We start from the raw sequence: 17,223 nt of genomic DNA, 5'->3' as shown, positions 1-17,223 counted from the left end.
ATACAGAAACGCAGCTGGTTGCTACGTGCATATTGGACAGAGGAAAATACATCCAGTTAATGAAAGCCTACACAGCCAGTGAAGTAGTAGGAAATGTCATCCTTGAAAACGAGTCAGGCGCTATTGTATTCTGACGGATTATAGTACATGGTTCAATAAAAGCTATGACCACCAATAACTCAGAGACTTGAGCGCAGAATAGAATAATTTGTTCCCTGGTGGAATATGCTCATGCCGTTCCCATGTAGAATCTCCCATAAAAGAACAAAAGGCTACGAAATTGTTATGCTAGTTTTTGAAATCCCCTAGGTTAATTCTCCATAACCATGGCAAGCCGTTTGTTATTTGTTCATTTTAATCAGACAAACTAGTCTATTTTGGCAATAACAATTTTTCTGCGCATAAAAATCCAACTGAGTTTGATACGAACGGCTTGCCATATTCAACCCCAAATTTGCGAAAGCCTCAAATGGTTGTTGATTGTTTCTAAACGAAGTCCTTTCTCTCTCCATTGACAGATCGATCTTTGCGAAAGCAGTTTGGTATTTTAGCATGCTTCCGTATCAATGAAAGCCGTATTAGTTACTTGTTTTCAATAATAGGTACTCCAAGCAATGATACATCACATGTCATACCGACGTTGATTTGGCCTATTATACATGTAGCTTTTTTTCCCTAACCAGCATGAATACTTACCACCAAATATCTATACGGTGAGCACAATGGACTCTACCCTTTTCATCGAAAGTGTTGCCTGATCGAAAATATTCGACATTTGCCTGAAGTTTGTAGCCAATACAGCAAATATCAAATAGACAATTAATTATATTCAGGGGTGAGAAATATGTAAATTCCAGTTCTCTAGTCTGACCATTTGCACAATTTAACGTTCATTTGTCTATGTACTAATTTTTTGACAGATATACAATATAGTCGGAATGTGACGAAGCGGAATGTGACAAAATAACAATCAAGCGCTGCTGCTGTCATGTCGCAACGAATGTGAAAAGGTGGCATGAGGAATAGATATGTCATCGCTTTGTTGTTTACAAGAACGATACTGGTGGACTCCTAACCCGCCCCCAAATTCTCTGTACCATCCATTGCTACTGTAGACGCTATTTATAACCGGTTGAAGGGCGCCTGAGCAAAAGGCCTCTCGTAATATGTGTAATACTGTAGGCCTAGTATATGGGCGGTTATTTCCGCATAAATAGAGGTTGTCTCAAATAGACATTTTATGTCGTGTTATGACTCGAATAGACGTTTGGTGGCGCTTTTCAAATAGACATACACTCATATAGACGTTTGGTGGCGCTCGTATCTCAAATAAACATATATTGTCGTGTTTTCTGATTTGTGTGTATAACTCAAATAGACGTTTGGTGGCGCTTTTCAAATAGACATACACTCAAATAGACGTTTGGTGGCGCTCGTATCTCAAATAAACATATTGTCGTGTTTTCTGATTTTTGTGTATAACTCAAATAGACGTTTGGTGGCGCTTTTCAAATAGACATACACTCAAATAGACGTTTGGTGGCGCTTTATTTGAGATACGAGCGCCACCAAACGTCTATTTGAGTGTATGTCTATTTGAGATACGACACAATATGTTTATTTCAGGTACGTCTCCGTTAAAACGAGCGCCACCAAACGTCTATTCGAGTCATAACACGACATAAAATGTCTATTTGAGACAACCTCTATTTATGCGGAAATAACCGCCCATACTAGTATGTGAAACAGATGCATTAAAACAGGCTGAATTGCCTCAACACATAGTAACTGTATCTCAATTTTGCGTCTGCTCGATTGATCAGGATGAATGAAATTATTCCACAGTTCGAAGTTTGAAGCATACGATTTTGATTTTACTCGGTTCGCTTGGAGGCAAAAAGGCGTAAGGTCAGTGCGTGACGGAGGCGAAAGTGTCATCCTTGACTTGCTGATTTCGTCATTGATCGTTCATATATCTTTCAATAAACCACATTCATCTCCATTTTGTTTATCGAGCTGTTGCTGTAGGCTGGATTAGGTCGTCCTACGCGTGGTTCCACATGCGGCGGGTAATCCTGTGGTCGGAGCTGATGCGGCTGGAGACCCTCGGGTTCTATCAGCGTCCTTAATGGCTGGAAAAGATCACCAGGTCAACTGACAGGAGATAAAACCATAAAAAGCAGACCTAATATCTGCTCGAAATGTTGGAATATGATTGTGAACATGGCGTGACCTACATTGTAGATTCAATGATATTATAGTTGAATCATCACGCAACGTCTCGTCTCGTCTCTTCTACAAAACACCGCAAAAAAAATCATAACTTTGTTTATCTGTATGTTCAAATATCTGGCATGGTAAGAGATAAAGCAAAAAATAAGCATTAACTGAACCATAACACTTCGTGTAAATAAATGTGTAGATGCCCTGTAAAGCGTTACCTGGATACGGGCTGTCGGTGTTGCGCAATAGTTACATCAGCGCCTATAACATTCCAGGTCGTAGAAGTTTCAAATGTCTCCGGATAGAACGCCCAGGGAAGAAACGATTCTATTATACTCTGGGCTTAAATATCTGATCCATTGACGGTCATGTGGCCTAACCCTATACCAGTATCCTTCAAAATACAAAAGGGCCCCGCGCTTTGTCGAAGGAGACATTTTCTTCTTCTTCACGTCCGGTATTTCATCTAATATATAGGACGACTCTTCGACAGCGAATAGGCTTTACCGTGTTGCCCGGTTTCCTCCTACAGTACAAGTCATTCAAATACTTTCTCAGAGCCAATAATGTGCAATGTTGGCTCACGCGCTCTCGCCTAAATATTTTAATTTCAAGCGAAAGGTTGAGAGAAACTGAAATGCGTACCTTTCCTTTCCAAACTGTTTTGATTGTCTGAAAGGCCATTGTGATAGGGATGAAGACGACGGAGACACAGGCCATGGCCCACCCTATCCCCACGGCCCAGTCAGGGTATATGTATTTACCCCTCCCCTTACGGTCGTATGTCAACTCTGAATAGCTGATGGAACTAAGAACAAAGATGACCTGGAAGTATAAAAACGAAATATCAATTCGATAATTTTTTCCCTACTGTTGTTTTGGTCTGGCCCACTCCTTCCCTTTGATAGCCCAGGGGAGTTGTGGAGAACTGAATGGAGGGGGGCGGGGGGCATTCTTACATGTAGTCACTCTGGCATGATGCAGTGTAGAGGTTTATCAGTGCATGTCAGCTTTAAACGGTTTGGGCCAGTAGAGAATCATCTTCCAATGATTTCAACCAATCGGACATCACAGATCACGTAGCCAAAGACAATTATAAAATCGATTGGCAGGTATAACTGCAACATTGTGGGCAGAAAGTCAGCAAGATTTACGAGATGGGTCATTCAAACATTCAACATTAATGGAGACGAATGGTGCTCCAGACACGTGTGGGACCAATGTTTGGCCTCTACACCTAGCGGTCAAATTCATAACTACTGAAGATAGATGATGTCGATCACCATCTGAAACTTCCAAGGTAAACATGTTCGTCAATTTTAGATCTATTTGAACTTTTTCCTGAATAACAGAGTTTCAAGAGTTCTGAACTGGGATTGACGGAAGTATACGCATTTTTGTGTAACACGTACACCAATACTTACCAAGCAGAAGAGCGGTGCTCCTATTGTCCACATGCCGTACATGAAATAGTTTATCCGGAAGCCATACATCATCAATAAGTTGTCATAGAAACGTCGAATTCCTAAAGAGAAGATGTTTGAAACAGCACAAAGCATGATGCAAATTCTCTTCAAATCGAACACAGCCCACTGACGTACAACTTTAGATAGCGCCACCTATAACTCGATCGAAAAATCACGACAGCTTCCACGAAAACGAGACGCTACGAATGTTACGTGGAAACCAATGCCATGTACACAATGCATGCGCAATAGAGTTAGAATAACGTTCACTACATGTAAACTCGACAGCAAAAGAAACTGTGTATCGTGTAGTTTTAAATATATCTTTATGTAATCGGTAAAAAACCCATTGATGTCAAGTTTTTTTCTGATAATTCAATATTGTCCGTAATAATGTTCACTCACAACAATGTTCTACATGTAACCCTTATTTCCGTGGACTCCGTCGCGTCGATGTTATTGTGTGAAATTTGCAACTTACAAGTCTAATAAATTAAGTCCAAAATTAAGTCTCTCTGGAATGGAACTCAGAATTTTAAGGGTAGTTTTCCGCCGATATTTCAGGCTCGTCTACCCATCACATGTACAGTACATCATCCATGACGCACTGTCATCTTTGACATGTGTATCATTGTGTTTCCAGCCATGCTGTCTTAGTAGGGCAGCTGCTATGATCCAAGGGCATTAACACGTCATTGTTGCATATCTTGCATTCAACTTCCAATGATCGGATAGCGGAATGATAAATGAATTTTTGAGACAACCGACCTTTTCACTAAATTTAAGACAGCACCTTGAACTATGCAAAGTACTCATTACGTAATAGCCATCGGACGCATATACCTGTATTCGTAAATTGGTGTCGCATGACTTCAAATTACGCAATCAGATTTGTTTCTGTGAACAACATCACATATTACCCAAAATGTGTTACAAGTGCTTTCCCTCGGCACGATCGACAGACATCTTAAGTTTGGGGTATTTTTTCTGTTGGACAGTTTCATTTGCTAGTAAATATATGCCTATATCCGAGATGTCGCGTTCAACGAGGAAAGCGTGTATCCGAGTCACATGCATCAACTTCCACAGGCATTGGATTTTGAACAATAAGCTAGCTGTATAACCGGTAATTAAATTGCTGGTGTGCACAATGCCTGAAGGATTCGTTGGACAAAATGAAAATCGCGGCGAAAACGCGCAAGTTTGCAAAGGCATTACTCAGTATAGATGGTCTGCTTATTCCTTACCGTATATCCAAGCTACGACGAGGCACTCAAAGAAAGCTACCAACAGGACAATTCTGCTTCCAGAGTAGTAGTCAAACAGTTGGAACACATACATCCCGCCCTGAAATGGAATTGTGTTGTCTAATATTGTGACTTTTTCAGAGAACACAAGGATGAGTTTGAAACGTCTTTTGTCAATGGAGAAATCTGGTGGAGGCGACGTTTTACTGCTAAGCCGTTCGACAGCACTGTGTCAAATGCTGAGCAGCTGAATGATCATGTGTTATCATCACTCAGTCCGCCTGGCCTCTATATATTTTCATTCAAAGAGTAAAACCGGATGGGGCAAATGTATAGTCTGAAGTGCGAGGTACTTACATTTGTACACATAGATAGTCCAACAAAATATGAAATCAGGCAAACAAAAGCCACGAATATTTCCTTTCTGTGGCCTTTTCGGAGCAGTTTAGGAAACGCATCCACGCAGGCTGTGACGAAGCCCTCCACGCCGACGAACTGACTGTCCAAGCCGAGAAGAATCACCATGAAGAAGAATATGGCGCTCCATAGAGGTGCTACCGGCATCTGTGCTACTGCTTTTGGGTAGGCTATAAAGGCAAGACCAGGACCTGAAATAGAGGAGAGAAACTGCGTGAAATGGCGCTCCATAGAAGTGCTACTGGCATCTTGGTTACCGCTTTTTAGAGGGCTAAAGGCAAAATCGTCCGCATCGGTGCATATTCGACCGGGCGCCGTCGCACGATCAACCACCTACGCCGAGTCGCCTGATCAATAACCCAATGGCGCACTAGAAAACTTAACTGAACTGAACTAAACTTAACGCTTAACTGAATCGTGTCGGGTACCTACCTGAGGCCGCGACGTCTTTGATTGCAACACCTTGTTCGTTGGCCATGAAGCCGAGGACTGAAAATATAACGAACCCCGCAAGGATACTGGTTCCACTGTTCGTGAGGGCGAATATAATGGAATCTCTGAAACAAAAACACGTGCGCAGTTTATAAGACAAGAGAGATTACAACTTCAGGGACTGTTATGGAATTGCAAAATAACTTCCAATCAAAAATTATACGTAGATGGGATAAGTTCATGTAAATGCGCATACTTGTATTCTGCTAGTAATCTGCTTTAGGCTGGGTTCACATAAATCTATACTCTATACGGTATTCGGTGCACGTTACGGAGGGCTGGGGTATAGTGGAAATCTAACAAGGTTGTGTCAATTACCGAATCACATATGACTGAACTATTCGGAGGGCACCATATACACGAATGGTCAGAATACCAAATACAGTATAGAATACTAGCACTATGCGAACCCAGCCTTATGCCGATAATCTACAAGAGTCCTATAATCCTTGTGTAATAGGCAGGTTTGCAAGCTTACGTTTTGGCTCCCATTTTACGTTTTACATTTTCAAAGCGTAATTGTTAATGACACTGAGCGGCTCCAGGTAATTTCAGTGTCAACGCGTTAACGGTGAGACACGCGTAAGTCCTTTCGCACAATTTACGGATTCGATTTTCTGTCTACTGGCCTCGCACGGGTTATAACATCGATATGTGATGAGGAAATATAGACAAGAATCTGTACAATGCACATGTTAACTGTTTATGTGTAAATTCGGGGCTATAGGAGGTGAAATTTGTTCCGGAAGTATAGTTGAAAACGTAAATATAATCGTAATTCTTTTTCAAAACATAACCTGACAGAAAACTTTACATTCGTTTTCGTTTTTAAGAAAATGTAAACGTAAATGTAAAACGTAAGCTTGCAAAACCTAGCTGATAACTCACAAAATATTAAATCTTAAACCTGTCCGGCATTTTAACTCTCGCCAATATTATTTGTGAAGAAAATTGTATTACCAACAACTAAAAGTAATCTAAGTGTATCTCTCCAATATGTTTTTTTTCCCTGTGACTGATCACAGCATACCTATATGAATTATGATGAAATTCGTTGTAACTTCCCAGCGCCGTGAGTGTCCCGATGCCTATAGAATACGAGTAGAATATCTGTGTCCCCGCGTCCACCCACACCTCGATGTCCAACAATCTGTTCCACTCTGGCTTTAAGTAGTATATGATGCCGTCCACTGCCCCGTCTAGCAAAGTCCCTCGGATGAGAAGGGTGAACATGAGAATATAGGGTGTTGTTGCTGTAAAGTACATCACCTGGGTGAGGGAAAGTGATAAAGACACCATTAGCGATCAGGCTAGACTGCCGTTAAACTGACGGCGATCCTTAAAGAGTTTCACAATTTTCTACCGATGATCACCAATAAGTTATGTATAAACGTATTTTGGAATATTTTTTTCGTCAGTCTCCAAAAAGAGACCAGGATTCAGAGGTACCCGATAATTTGCGTCAGAGGTCATAAACGGCTAATGTCAACATCCTTTGAAAGAGGCTGACGGTTGTTGCGGTCATATCTCAACCAGTTGCCATGGCTGGTTACCTTTCCTGAACTTCTGATTCCTTTCCATATGCAGAAATAAACCACTATCCATGCCAGGAGTAAACAGAGAGCAAGGTCCCATCTGATCTCCCCAACCTCGTCAATACCACCCGATATGCCAAGGACACGGTTTCTGAAAGTCAAGGACAGCGCTCTTTACGATGCTTTGTGATGCTATGACTTTTGATGATAACACGAAACTGAGGTTCCGCACTGCTCACGAACTACGATAGGAATTATTAAGTTTTGTGACCGAAAAGTCCACGAATGCAATTAACTATTCTTATAAATCGTTAGTATCAACTTATGCAGGATACACTAATGGTGATGATGCTGATGATGTGAACGATGATGATGACGACGACGACGACAGCCGACGAGGTCGAAAACAATGAGAAGGAAAGATGGCGATGACAAGAGATAGGTTTGCAACCGTGACGGAGGAATCCGAATTATACGAAGCGTAATGGCGTAATCGAACATTATCGACGATTGTTTGAGAACATTTCCCCGATTCATCGTACATGTATACCTTGTATTGCAAGTGTCACGTAAATGAATTAGCACGATGACTTCGTAGTTCGTACTTCGTCGTTCGTAAGGGTTGTGAAACCTGCCTATTGACGATGACGACGGACGATGGACGGTGGATTCTGGTAGTTTAATAGACAGGATTAGCAACCGCCCGAATCCGAGTACGAGGTGATTCCCTTTTTGCGTTCTGCGTCACATCAACTGCGCGGGATCTTCCAAATGTTCATTTTGTACTCGCTCGTAAAACACATATATAGTCCTGCAAGTGCTCGTAAGCACTCTCCCACTTCAAATTTCACTTTTCTCATCCTAGCTTTAGGACATTTCCTAATTGTTTTGGAATATCTAGGATCTCTGCGAAACGCTTGTAACATGTGTAATGGCCAGTGATGTACCTTTGATGGCAAGAACACTCTGTAAAGTTGACGTTTTTGACGGGTGCAACGTTTGCAAATCGTCGGACTGAGAACAGTGACGCTGCTATAAACTAGGTGAACTAAACACTCTAGCCCAGTTCCGAGTTGGACTCGAACTCATAGTCGGAGTTGGAGTTTGACAGTCGCTTATCCTGTCTATAGTTGCCCCTTAACCAGTGTATGAATTAGATTAACCGCCGTGGCATGTAGTTTGGTACATTTTCCCAGCCCACGAAAATGCGCTTTGGTGCAATAGATGAATGGGGCGGATAGAAGGACCTTTGAGGAAATCGAGAAATCGAAATTGAAACCTTGCATTTGATTTTCTTACTCCCAATATTCATTAACCGGATCCACACCACTTCTAGTTCCGTTAGCTGTTTTATTGTAGGCTATTGAACAGTTCTCCGTGTTCCAAGGGTTATCACAACTGGACCAGGGTAAGACAGAGGTAAAACTGGCAAACATGTAGTAGAAGGCCCAGCAGAGGATCACATTGTAGTAGCAGTTTAATAGGAAGACGATGATGGCGCAGGCAAACCCGATACCTGAAACACAAAAAATACAAAAAATCTAAAAATAGGCGATATTTTTAAGATACAGTAAATCCTATGAGCTTCACCCTGAAAACCTTTGGTCTGCATTATTGAATTGAATAAATCATTTTCTGTTTTTTAATATGATTGTCACATTGTTGAGATTATTTACAATTGGCTTTTTTCGTACCGGTTGAAAAGCAGAATATACATTAAACACAAAACGTTCTGCAGATACATTCAATACACCCTGCAGTATAAGTTAGAGTCCCTGATCGGATGAGCATTCCGGCATCCATTGCCGAAAGGATTCGGTATCTCGAGAAGCAATATTGAACGATCAATGTTTTTATATCCCGAGAGGTAATTGAACGAACAGTGTTTCTATATCTCAAGAGATCATGGACTGTCAACGTTTCTACATCTCGAGTGGCACTACTGCAATTTTGAAGTGTCAATGTTTTTATATCCCGAGAGGCAATTGAAAAAACAATGTTTCTAAATCTCGAGAGACCATAGACGATCAATGCTTCTATATCTCGAGTGGCACTACTGCAATTTGGAAGTGTCAATGTTTTTATATGCCGACGGTAATGGAACGATCAATGTTCTATATCTTGAGAGACCATGGACTATCAATGTTTCTATATCTCGAGTGGCACTACCGCAATTTTGAAGTGTCAATGTTTTTTATCTCCCGAGAGGCAATGGAACGATCAATGTTCTATATCTTGAGAGACCATGGACTATCAATGTTTCTATATCTCGAGTGGCACTACCGCAATTTTGAAGTGTCAATGTTTTTTATCTCCCGAGAGGCAATTGAACGATCAATGTTTCGATATCTCGAGAGACCATGGCCTGTAAATGTTTCTATATCTCGAGTGGCACTATGATATCTCGAGAGACCATGGACGATCAATGTTTCCATATCTGGCAATATTGCAATATTATGAACGGTCAATGCTATCCGGAGAGGCAATATTGAACGATCAGTGTTTATATTATCTGAAAGGGGGAAATTTAAATACATCGAAAGGTCAATGTATAAGACCGGGATTACCTTAAAAAGGGTGTCAAATTGGTATCTGATCAAATACCTCATTTTTTTAATGCATAATTATTTGTATCGTGGTGATTACTTTTGCAGCTGTTCAGGTAGGCAGCAAGATTTCAGCGTATTATGTTATCACGCGTCGATCACCCCTTCCATTTGCTAGATAAACTGTGAACACCTTGACAACAGAAATTAGTTATGCAGGAGCGATGTCGCGTATGAATAAAATAATTTGTCTTTATGATCGGATACCGTGAGTGAGCACAGTTGGGGGGCTGGGTTGCGTTCGATAACATGTCTTATGCAAAGTAAATCATCAATTCTTGTACTGTGAGATAGGAGAGACACCTATTGGCGACTTCGTGTAATTTCATCTGACCTATCTGTCTCGTGCCTATATTCTCATTTTACATTTTAACTATAGAGTGTTCCAATATCCTAACTTACCTTTGAACAGGGGGCAGATACTCCACGTCCCCACGCCGCCTATACCCATAAATTGGCCAAGGGCAACTTCCAAAATAAACAGTGGTATGCCCCCTATTAGGGCACATATGAGGTACGGGAGAAGAAACGCACCTAGAAAGAGGAAGAAATTAGTTCCGAGGGGTTCCTCCACAACATTGTAATACGCTATAGCCTGATCGGGAGCCAGTTGTTCGATTCATGCACCAGCGTCGACGTAGTCTGTCATAAAAGGTACAAGTCGCACACAGAGCGCTTTGAAAGACGAGGTACGAAATATGTAAATGTGAAATACGTAAATGTAAGAAATTTCCTCCACTCCTCCTAAAACGAATTAAGTTTTATGATGATTGTATTGTGCTATTTCATTCACGCCACACTCGCAAATCTTCATCCATACTTAGCGTAACAAAAAAAATATCAAAGAAACCGCAAGACGTTCTACATAATATACTCTCATTTTATACATATCTTATGTAAATTTCAGCACCGCAGCGATGAGAACCTAAAGGCAAATAATGAAACAGCCCAAGAAGAAGTCGGTCATATTGGACCGCATCTTCATCGGATTAGATCCCCAAGCCCCCTCCCCTAATTAGAAGAGGAAAACCTACTCTGTTATTATGGAGACATAGCTCTGTTAACAAGGAGATGGGAACCTCCAGACGTATCCACTTCATCCTCATGACCCCACTCCCCCCATGGAACAAGAACACCTACCTCCGCCATTCTTGTAGCAAAGGTAAGGAAACCTCCAGACATTCCCTAACCCGACACTGAAACCAATACAGGCCAGCAAGAAGTCTATCTTATTCGTCCATTTTTCCCGTTTGTGTTCCTGCTCTGGTTTCTCTGGGATGTCGGCCTTTCCTAGCACCCTGACGTCCTCGGGTGTCGCTTTCTCCATGTAGTAGTCTGTCAAGTTCAGCTTGGCAGTTTGAGCAGGGTAATCCTTCGTTCTACCCCTGAAATATTTTGGAACAGTGCACCATTCTATTAGTCTAGAGAGTAATGAACTCTCTCAACGCTAGAGTTATCTTGAAATTCCTCAGTTATTCAACGAATTGCAGTGTTTGAATAATTTATTCATGTGTCGCCTGGCCTACATATTTCACTGTTTGTTTTATGAAAATTCGGTTGAGGACTATCAAAAGCAAGATATAAAAGACCTGCCAATCCAAACGCGATATGTTTTTCCAACAAGACAAAAATTACTCGTAGTGGAAGTTCACCATTCATTTACCCCCTAGATCGTTCGGATGTAGTTAAGTAATCCTTAACAAATGATGTGATCATACGTTAATTACTTGATATAAGACGTCATGGAAGTTGCAGCGAAAGCAGATTCTGGCAGAAAAATATTTTTTGAGCATTTTTCAAAAATTGACAATCAGTTTGGAACCGATCAGAATTTGATCCTGAAAAGAACCGTGTCTCCATCAGAAGTACGTCACACGTCCACCCAATACACCATAAAACAGGATCACTGTTGACACTTTCAAAGAAATCAAGTTACCAACAGAGTTTCATACCGATATTCAACTATACTGTTTTTCATACTCTCGGACAAGTTACACATTAAAAAAACAAAGCTCGGTGGGGCATGTTGGGAGAATCCCAAAAAGTAGACAAAGTCTCGTGACCGACTAACTTTGAATTGATTTTGACTCCGGACGAAACTGAAATAGTCAATTTTTGTACAAAACCATCCCCTTCCAAGATCTTACGACATAATTACCTACCTATTTCAAAAAATGCTGTCGACTGTTTCTTTTATAAGCAAATTTCATTCGTGTCATTGAAATCTAGTGTACGTGATATGTAGTATTGTTATATCTAGACTTGTATGCATGCAATGACCAACAAATTATCACATAGTCTTTGCTTACGGCGATTTGGAGATAGTATGACCTCATTTCCATATATACAAAACGTAAATACACGATTAAAATGGCTTTAAACCCGAGGTTATCAGATAACGATAATCCATGGGCCTATTTTCACTATTTCAATGTTTTTTTACTTTGACCCAAAAAAACCAGTGTAACTTTAGAATCTTTCCCGTATCTTTTGATCTTGCCTTGTTTTAGCGGATTTCGCAAATTCCTTCGATTTGCGAAAAAAAATTGCGAATTATGTATTTTTTATTGGAAAAATATTTTCACAGACATTTCAAAATTAAAATCGTGAAAATACTTTCACTTTTGAGAAACTTTCGCGAAGCGCAAAATAGAGAGGTGTATCAATAGGGAGGCGCAAATATTTGGCGGTATACAATATTGCGGGGAACAGTTACTCTGCGAAACGGAGCTGCTTTAATTACCTCGGCTACCTACCCCAGATTCAAGAATATTCTATGGGTTGACGTGCAATATTTATTTTATCATGCCTCATGCCCGTTTTAATAAGTACGGTGCATTATAATTTGAGTCGAGTCGGCACCTGGACGGTGCAATAACGCGTCATCGATGACGTCATCAGTAGAATAATGCCATAGAATAGTAAAAATTATCGCAAGGTACGTTTAATACGGCGAATGACGCGACGTGATTGGCCCAGATACTAATGAGGTATGATAATACTAATTACATGTATGATTAAATAAAACTACACAGAATCTGCAACAAGGCATGTTTAAGAGTTCAGTAGTTCAAGTGGTATTGGAAGGCCTACTTTTTGAAAGTAAGTCAGCTCCTTCACATTAGGGTTGATTTTTTTGTCGTACAACTCCCCATCTCACTCCATTTCGCAAAAGCCGATTTTACTGCTAAATCGGAGGTCCCAGAATAATACCCCCCCCCCCCCCAAATACTGTTACTCTTGAGTTCAGATTAAAATGAACTGAGACTGACAGAGACGTGAATTTGGCGCCCGTATTAGGCCTTATACCACACTTAATTTTATACTGTATCTTGGTCTACAGAATGATATGTCACAGCCTACACGTTACATGAACAGTCGATGAAAACATGACATCTGCCCAGTTGGGTTCACACCGCAAAAATATCTTTTAAATGAAAATATATAGGCCTACATGTATTTGTGGTTCAAAGGGGGTAAATTCATTCACAATTATACTGATCCTTTGCAAATCAAGATCAAAATAAGTGGAAAACGAAAAAAATGACACGATCGAGTAAAAAAAAGTCGTTGCAATCAAGGAACACTTCTTGCCGGAACACCAATTGTAATCTGCAAGAAGAAACGCATACCGTGTGAGACTTGCGTCTGAGAAACATCAGCTTACATTTTGCATCGCATGATAGACCGGCGTTTGCGATGTTTCACCCTAGTCGTGACGGCATTCACCGTATACCATCCTTTTCTTGTCATTATCCCCCGCGTCTACAGCACAAAAAGTCGACAGAAAGACATCTAAAACGCACAGAATCCTCGGGTATATCTTACTTCCATTCATCCTGACTGTTTACCGTGTACTGGTCGGTTTTCGACATGATCTGAATGTTAGGCATTCCAGGTATTTTCCAATAAGTCCAGGTTGTTTTCCAATGGCTCCGGATCCATTTGGCTACATTGTACTTCATACACTGTCGAACACTCTCTTTGCATATACTCGGCCTGGACTTTGTAGGCCCTCGATCTGAAATACAAGACAATTCACGATTGAGAGCCGTGGTATTTTCTTTCATCCGGGGTACCCAACCACTTGTTTTCGGTACTTGAAATGATTGAAGTGGTTTTCGCAATATGCTGTAAATATCCCTCACTACTGAAACGTCACTTGTATTAAAATAAAGGTTTGATAAGGACTATAAGAGTGTGGAACAATACTACAGCATCATATACAGTTCTAGGTATCAAATTCTGACAATGGGGGACTTTCACAAATAGCTCTGCTCCTTTTTAATGTCTATCACTGAAATTTACCAATTGATAGCATCGTAAGTGTCGCGAAACACTGCTATTTATGGACGAATACTTCTGACAGTATGCCAATCGCCGAGGTTCATCGCCACTTTCCAGCTCGATAACCGATATTTCTGTCAAGTCCAGGCAAAGCTATTACCATACTTGTGCATACAATTCACAGGGATACCACAAACCTGCCTGCAGTCTCTCTTTATAGTCTATACTGACCTTGACCATATCCGGGGAGCGGATAAGAAGGAAGTATCCAACTTTTAATTTTCTGGTGATTATCATGCTATTCTTTTGAGCGATGATAGATGGAAACACAGACTGTTTGTTTTCAGTACCAATTACCCCCACTATGTCGCTACCGGTAACAACCATTCGCACGTGGCAGATATGCCATGCATCACCAGTGTCAATATTCCTTGAGCTGAACGATGACGCGGTGAATGGAGAGGCTTCATCTGTTAGCAGTCGACATCTAAACGCATCATTGACCAGTTGTGGAGCCCTGTTGGCTATTGGATCCCTCAATAAGGGGGAGTTTCTGGTCGTTTCGGAACACGTGTTGGGCGGGAATAGCTAAATTTCAAACTCGTGGATTTGCAGCCGGCATGTTTCTTTTGTAACCGGTTGGAGTTGGTACGATTTTAAGTGAGGGTTGTATCTGCAGGATCAGATTCATCGTCTTTAATTTAAAAGGCCGACCGTGAGGATAATTCAGATGCATTTACTGCATTGTAGTCTGTGGATATGTTAGACTAGATACCTTTTACTAAAAGGCAGTTGATATACTATATATCGTACGTTGCGCATACCCGTTAGACTAGTGGCTAGTTTATGTCAGTGGATATTTGTAAACGTATATAGTGATTAGTGGTGGACGGCGTCGATACTTGAAGCATTCACTGGCCGACGGACTGTGGACATTTTAGTACTGGTCCAGTTTTAATGGTCTCTGTCAATACTTAGAACATTCAGTGGTCTTTTACTTGACTGTGTGGATACGTATAATTTGATGACAAAGGTCTTTTACGGATATCCTGTTGATACGAATTAAACACAGAGGCTGGGATGAAACTGGCCTGGTCCTGTGATGGAGAATGAATTGGAAATGCAGGTAAGAGTCGTGATCTCATGAGGTGCTTGGGATATTCGTCATGGACATTTATACAAATTTTCCATATGGATGGTCCCCATATCATGTATCATAGTCCCTTTCATTAGTTTTTTAATAGCCAATTGAGCACAAACAAGCAAACAAGCCTTATTTTATGTTGAATTGGTCGTAAATATTAATAAGGTTATTGTAAAAGAACAATGGGCACAATCTATATTGGAGGTCTTATCCGGATGGGCGCGAGACCGTGGTCATATCCGGATACACCTATACGGCCTCAGTACTCTACAATGTAGCCGAATAATGATATTTCGGAAATGAGCACTGAGTTTACTGCAGGACAACCGTCCTAACGAGGAATAACATTAACTATCGTGATCGTATATTTACATGTATCGCCTTTAATGAATCGAAATATTGGTAGTTTGTAGCATAGGCCTATCGAATTTACACTGTTTCATGATCATCCTCTTCCAAATTGATTCCGATAATTGGAACGATCGATCGTTCTCAAAACATCAATATTAAAAAAATAATCCAAATAACTCGAAATTCTTATTTTTAAGAGTGTAGAGTACAATGTATTTGAACGATTCTGTCATAAATATTGTGGATTATTGACCCGCAAACGTACAGTATAAGGCTCCTTCAATTCACACTCTGTGAGGCAATTTAACAGATCATGTGTGAATATCTTATTCATGTTGGAGAATGCTGTCAATAATATCGGAGCGAGCATATAGCGCTGCTGCTTGTTTCTCATATGTTTGTGCACTATCGATTTAATCAGACGCAAACTTAAATAATTTTCCTTTTGTTGTTGCATCATTATCGGGTCTTCCATTGGCAGTCAATGACACATTATCATATAAAGTGTCATCTAGAATGTTTTCACGGCTAGGAGGGTAGAACAATGAATTGTCATGTGTGACTTACCTAAATCTAATACTGTCATGGTCCTTTGGACTTGCTTTCTTTCGTCCGTCTCGCCAGTATGACAGGTGATGACGTCACGTGAAAGCAGAAGTAAAGAAAAAATGTATACAGTTTGGTTCAATATCAAGATTTTGTAAGTATCCATCAGTATTGTTATCATGGTGATCACGTGGATAGAGACATTTGTGACTGCCAAAAATATCAATTAGTCAGAATTAAAACTTAAAGGGACAACTTGGGCGTAGTATATACCTGGCCAGCTGGATAATGAACCTGCTTGACACCATGCGCCGCCACCTGTGGTATCGCACTAATATTGAGTTCTAATTATGAATTTGGACAGTGGCTGGAAGCAGTTTTGGCCATGGCATGTGAATTTGAGGCAGGCCTATCATTACACCCCATTCTAGTACTTTGTTTATTGCAGTTCAATGACTTTTGAGTTATCCTGTTGGGAGAAGTCACGGTCCTGCTGGAAGCCATTTTTGTATAAAAAAACAACATATCTCATACCCGAGTTGTCCCTTTAAAGTGTATAAATCAATGAGCTTTTGCTTGTGACTGATAACCCTCACGCATTTCTCGGTTTGCGTTTTCAACAAACACTGACAAACAACCTTTTCATTTCTCTCTTTATTATGTCTTTTGCTTATGGCCATTTGCTCACAGGGGTGGAACTAGGCGTTGGACATAGAGGGGGTGCATCAGATACAGAGGGGACACCTAGTTAGCATGCCTAGGTGTTTTTCACATAAGTGTACCAAAATGCATCTCTCTCCGGTCAGTTTCGAAGAATTTCTCAGGGCGGACTCAAGGCACTTCCCCTTGCACAAAACACTAAAAGCTTGTTTCGAAGGGTTAATCAACACCATGTACTCTATATAGTTC

The 17,223-nt window shown here is 40.7% G+C and overlaps 2 protein-coding genes across 4 annotated transcripts in view; one reads left to right on the top strand and one right to left on the bottom strand.

Moving 5' to 3' along the window:
* Window positions 1-495: 495 nt before the first annotated feature.
* Window positions 496-13,830, bottom strand: LOC135493559 (sodium- and chloride-dependent creatine transporter 1-like). Of its 2 annotated transcripts, none has more exons than XM_064780965.1 (12): window positions 13,815-13,830; window positions 11,127-11,371; window positions 10,389-10,520; window positions 8,680-8,896; window positions 7,399-7,531; window positions 6,876-7,114; window positions 5,786-5,910; window positions 5,294-5,544; window positions 4,937-5,036; window positions 3,648-3,748; window positions 2,869-3,048; window positions 496-2,132 (listed from the first exon to the last, which is right to left on the bottom strand). In XM_064780965.1, exons 2-12 carry the CDS (start codon window positions 11,311-11,313, stop codon window positions 1,980-1,982), a joined length of 1,818 nt encoding a protein of 605 aa, XP_064637035.1. In that variant the 5' UTR covers window positions 11,314-11,371; window positions 13,815-13,830; the 3' UTR covers window positions 496-1,979. The 2 variants fall into 2 exon arrangements, with proteins under 2 accessions (XP_064637035.1, XP_064637034.1); XM_064780964.1 differs by lacking the exon at window positions 13,815-13,830 and adding an exon at window positions 13,654-13,734.
* Window positions 13,831-14,659: 829 nt separating this feature from the next.
* Window positions 14,660-17,223, top strand: part of LOC135493560 (zeta-sarcoglycan-like) — a 101,779-nt gene continuing 99,215 nt past the window's right edge. For both annotated transcript variants that reach the window (XM_064780967.1, XM_064780968.1), the window contains exon 1: window positions 14,660-15,399. In XM_064780967.1, the coding sequence (XP_064637037.1) occupies window positions 15,376-15,399 (24 nt within the window). In that variant the 5' untranslated portion in view covers window positions 14,660-15,375. The remainder of the gene's footprint in view (window positions 15,400-17,223) is intronic.

This window comes from Lineus longissimus, chromosome 9, assembly GCF_910592395.1.
Source record: "Lineus longissimus chromosome 9, tnLinLong1.2, whole genome shotgun sequence".
Lineage (NCBI taxonomy): Eukaryota > Metazoa > Nemertea > Pilidiophora > Heteronemertea > Lineidae > Lineus > Lineus longissimus.
The sequence above is the reverse complement of the archived record's forward strand: the minus strand, read 5'-3'. Positions and strand labels throughout refer to the sequence as shown.

Bases quoted from the DNA above. Each gene is read 5' to 3' on its own strand.
- LOC135493559 (XM_064780964.1), bottom strand. The intron at 5,545-5,785 runs GTAGGTACCCGA...CCTCTATTTCAG, and splicing joins CAAAGACGTCGCGGCCTCAG to GTCCTGGTCTTGCCTTTATA. The intron at 2,133-2,868 runs GTACGCATTTCA...GATCTTTTCCAG, and splicing joins AAACAGTTTGGAAAGGAAAG to CCATTAAGGACGCTGATAGA.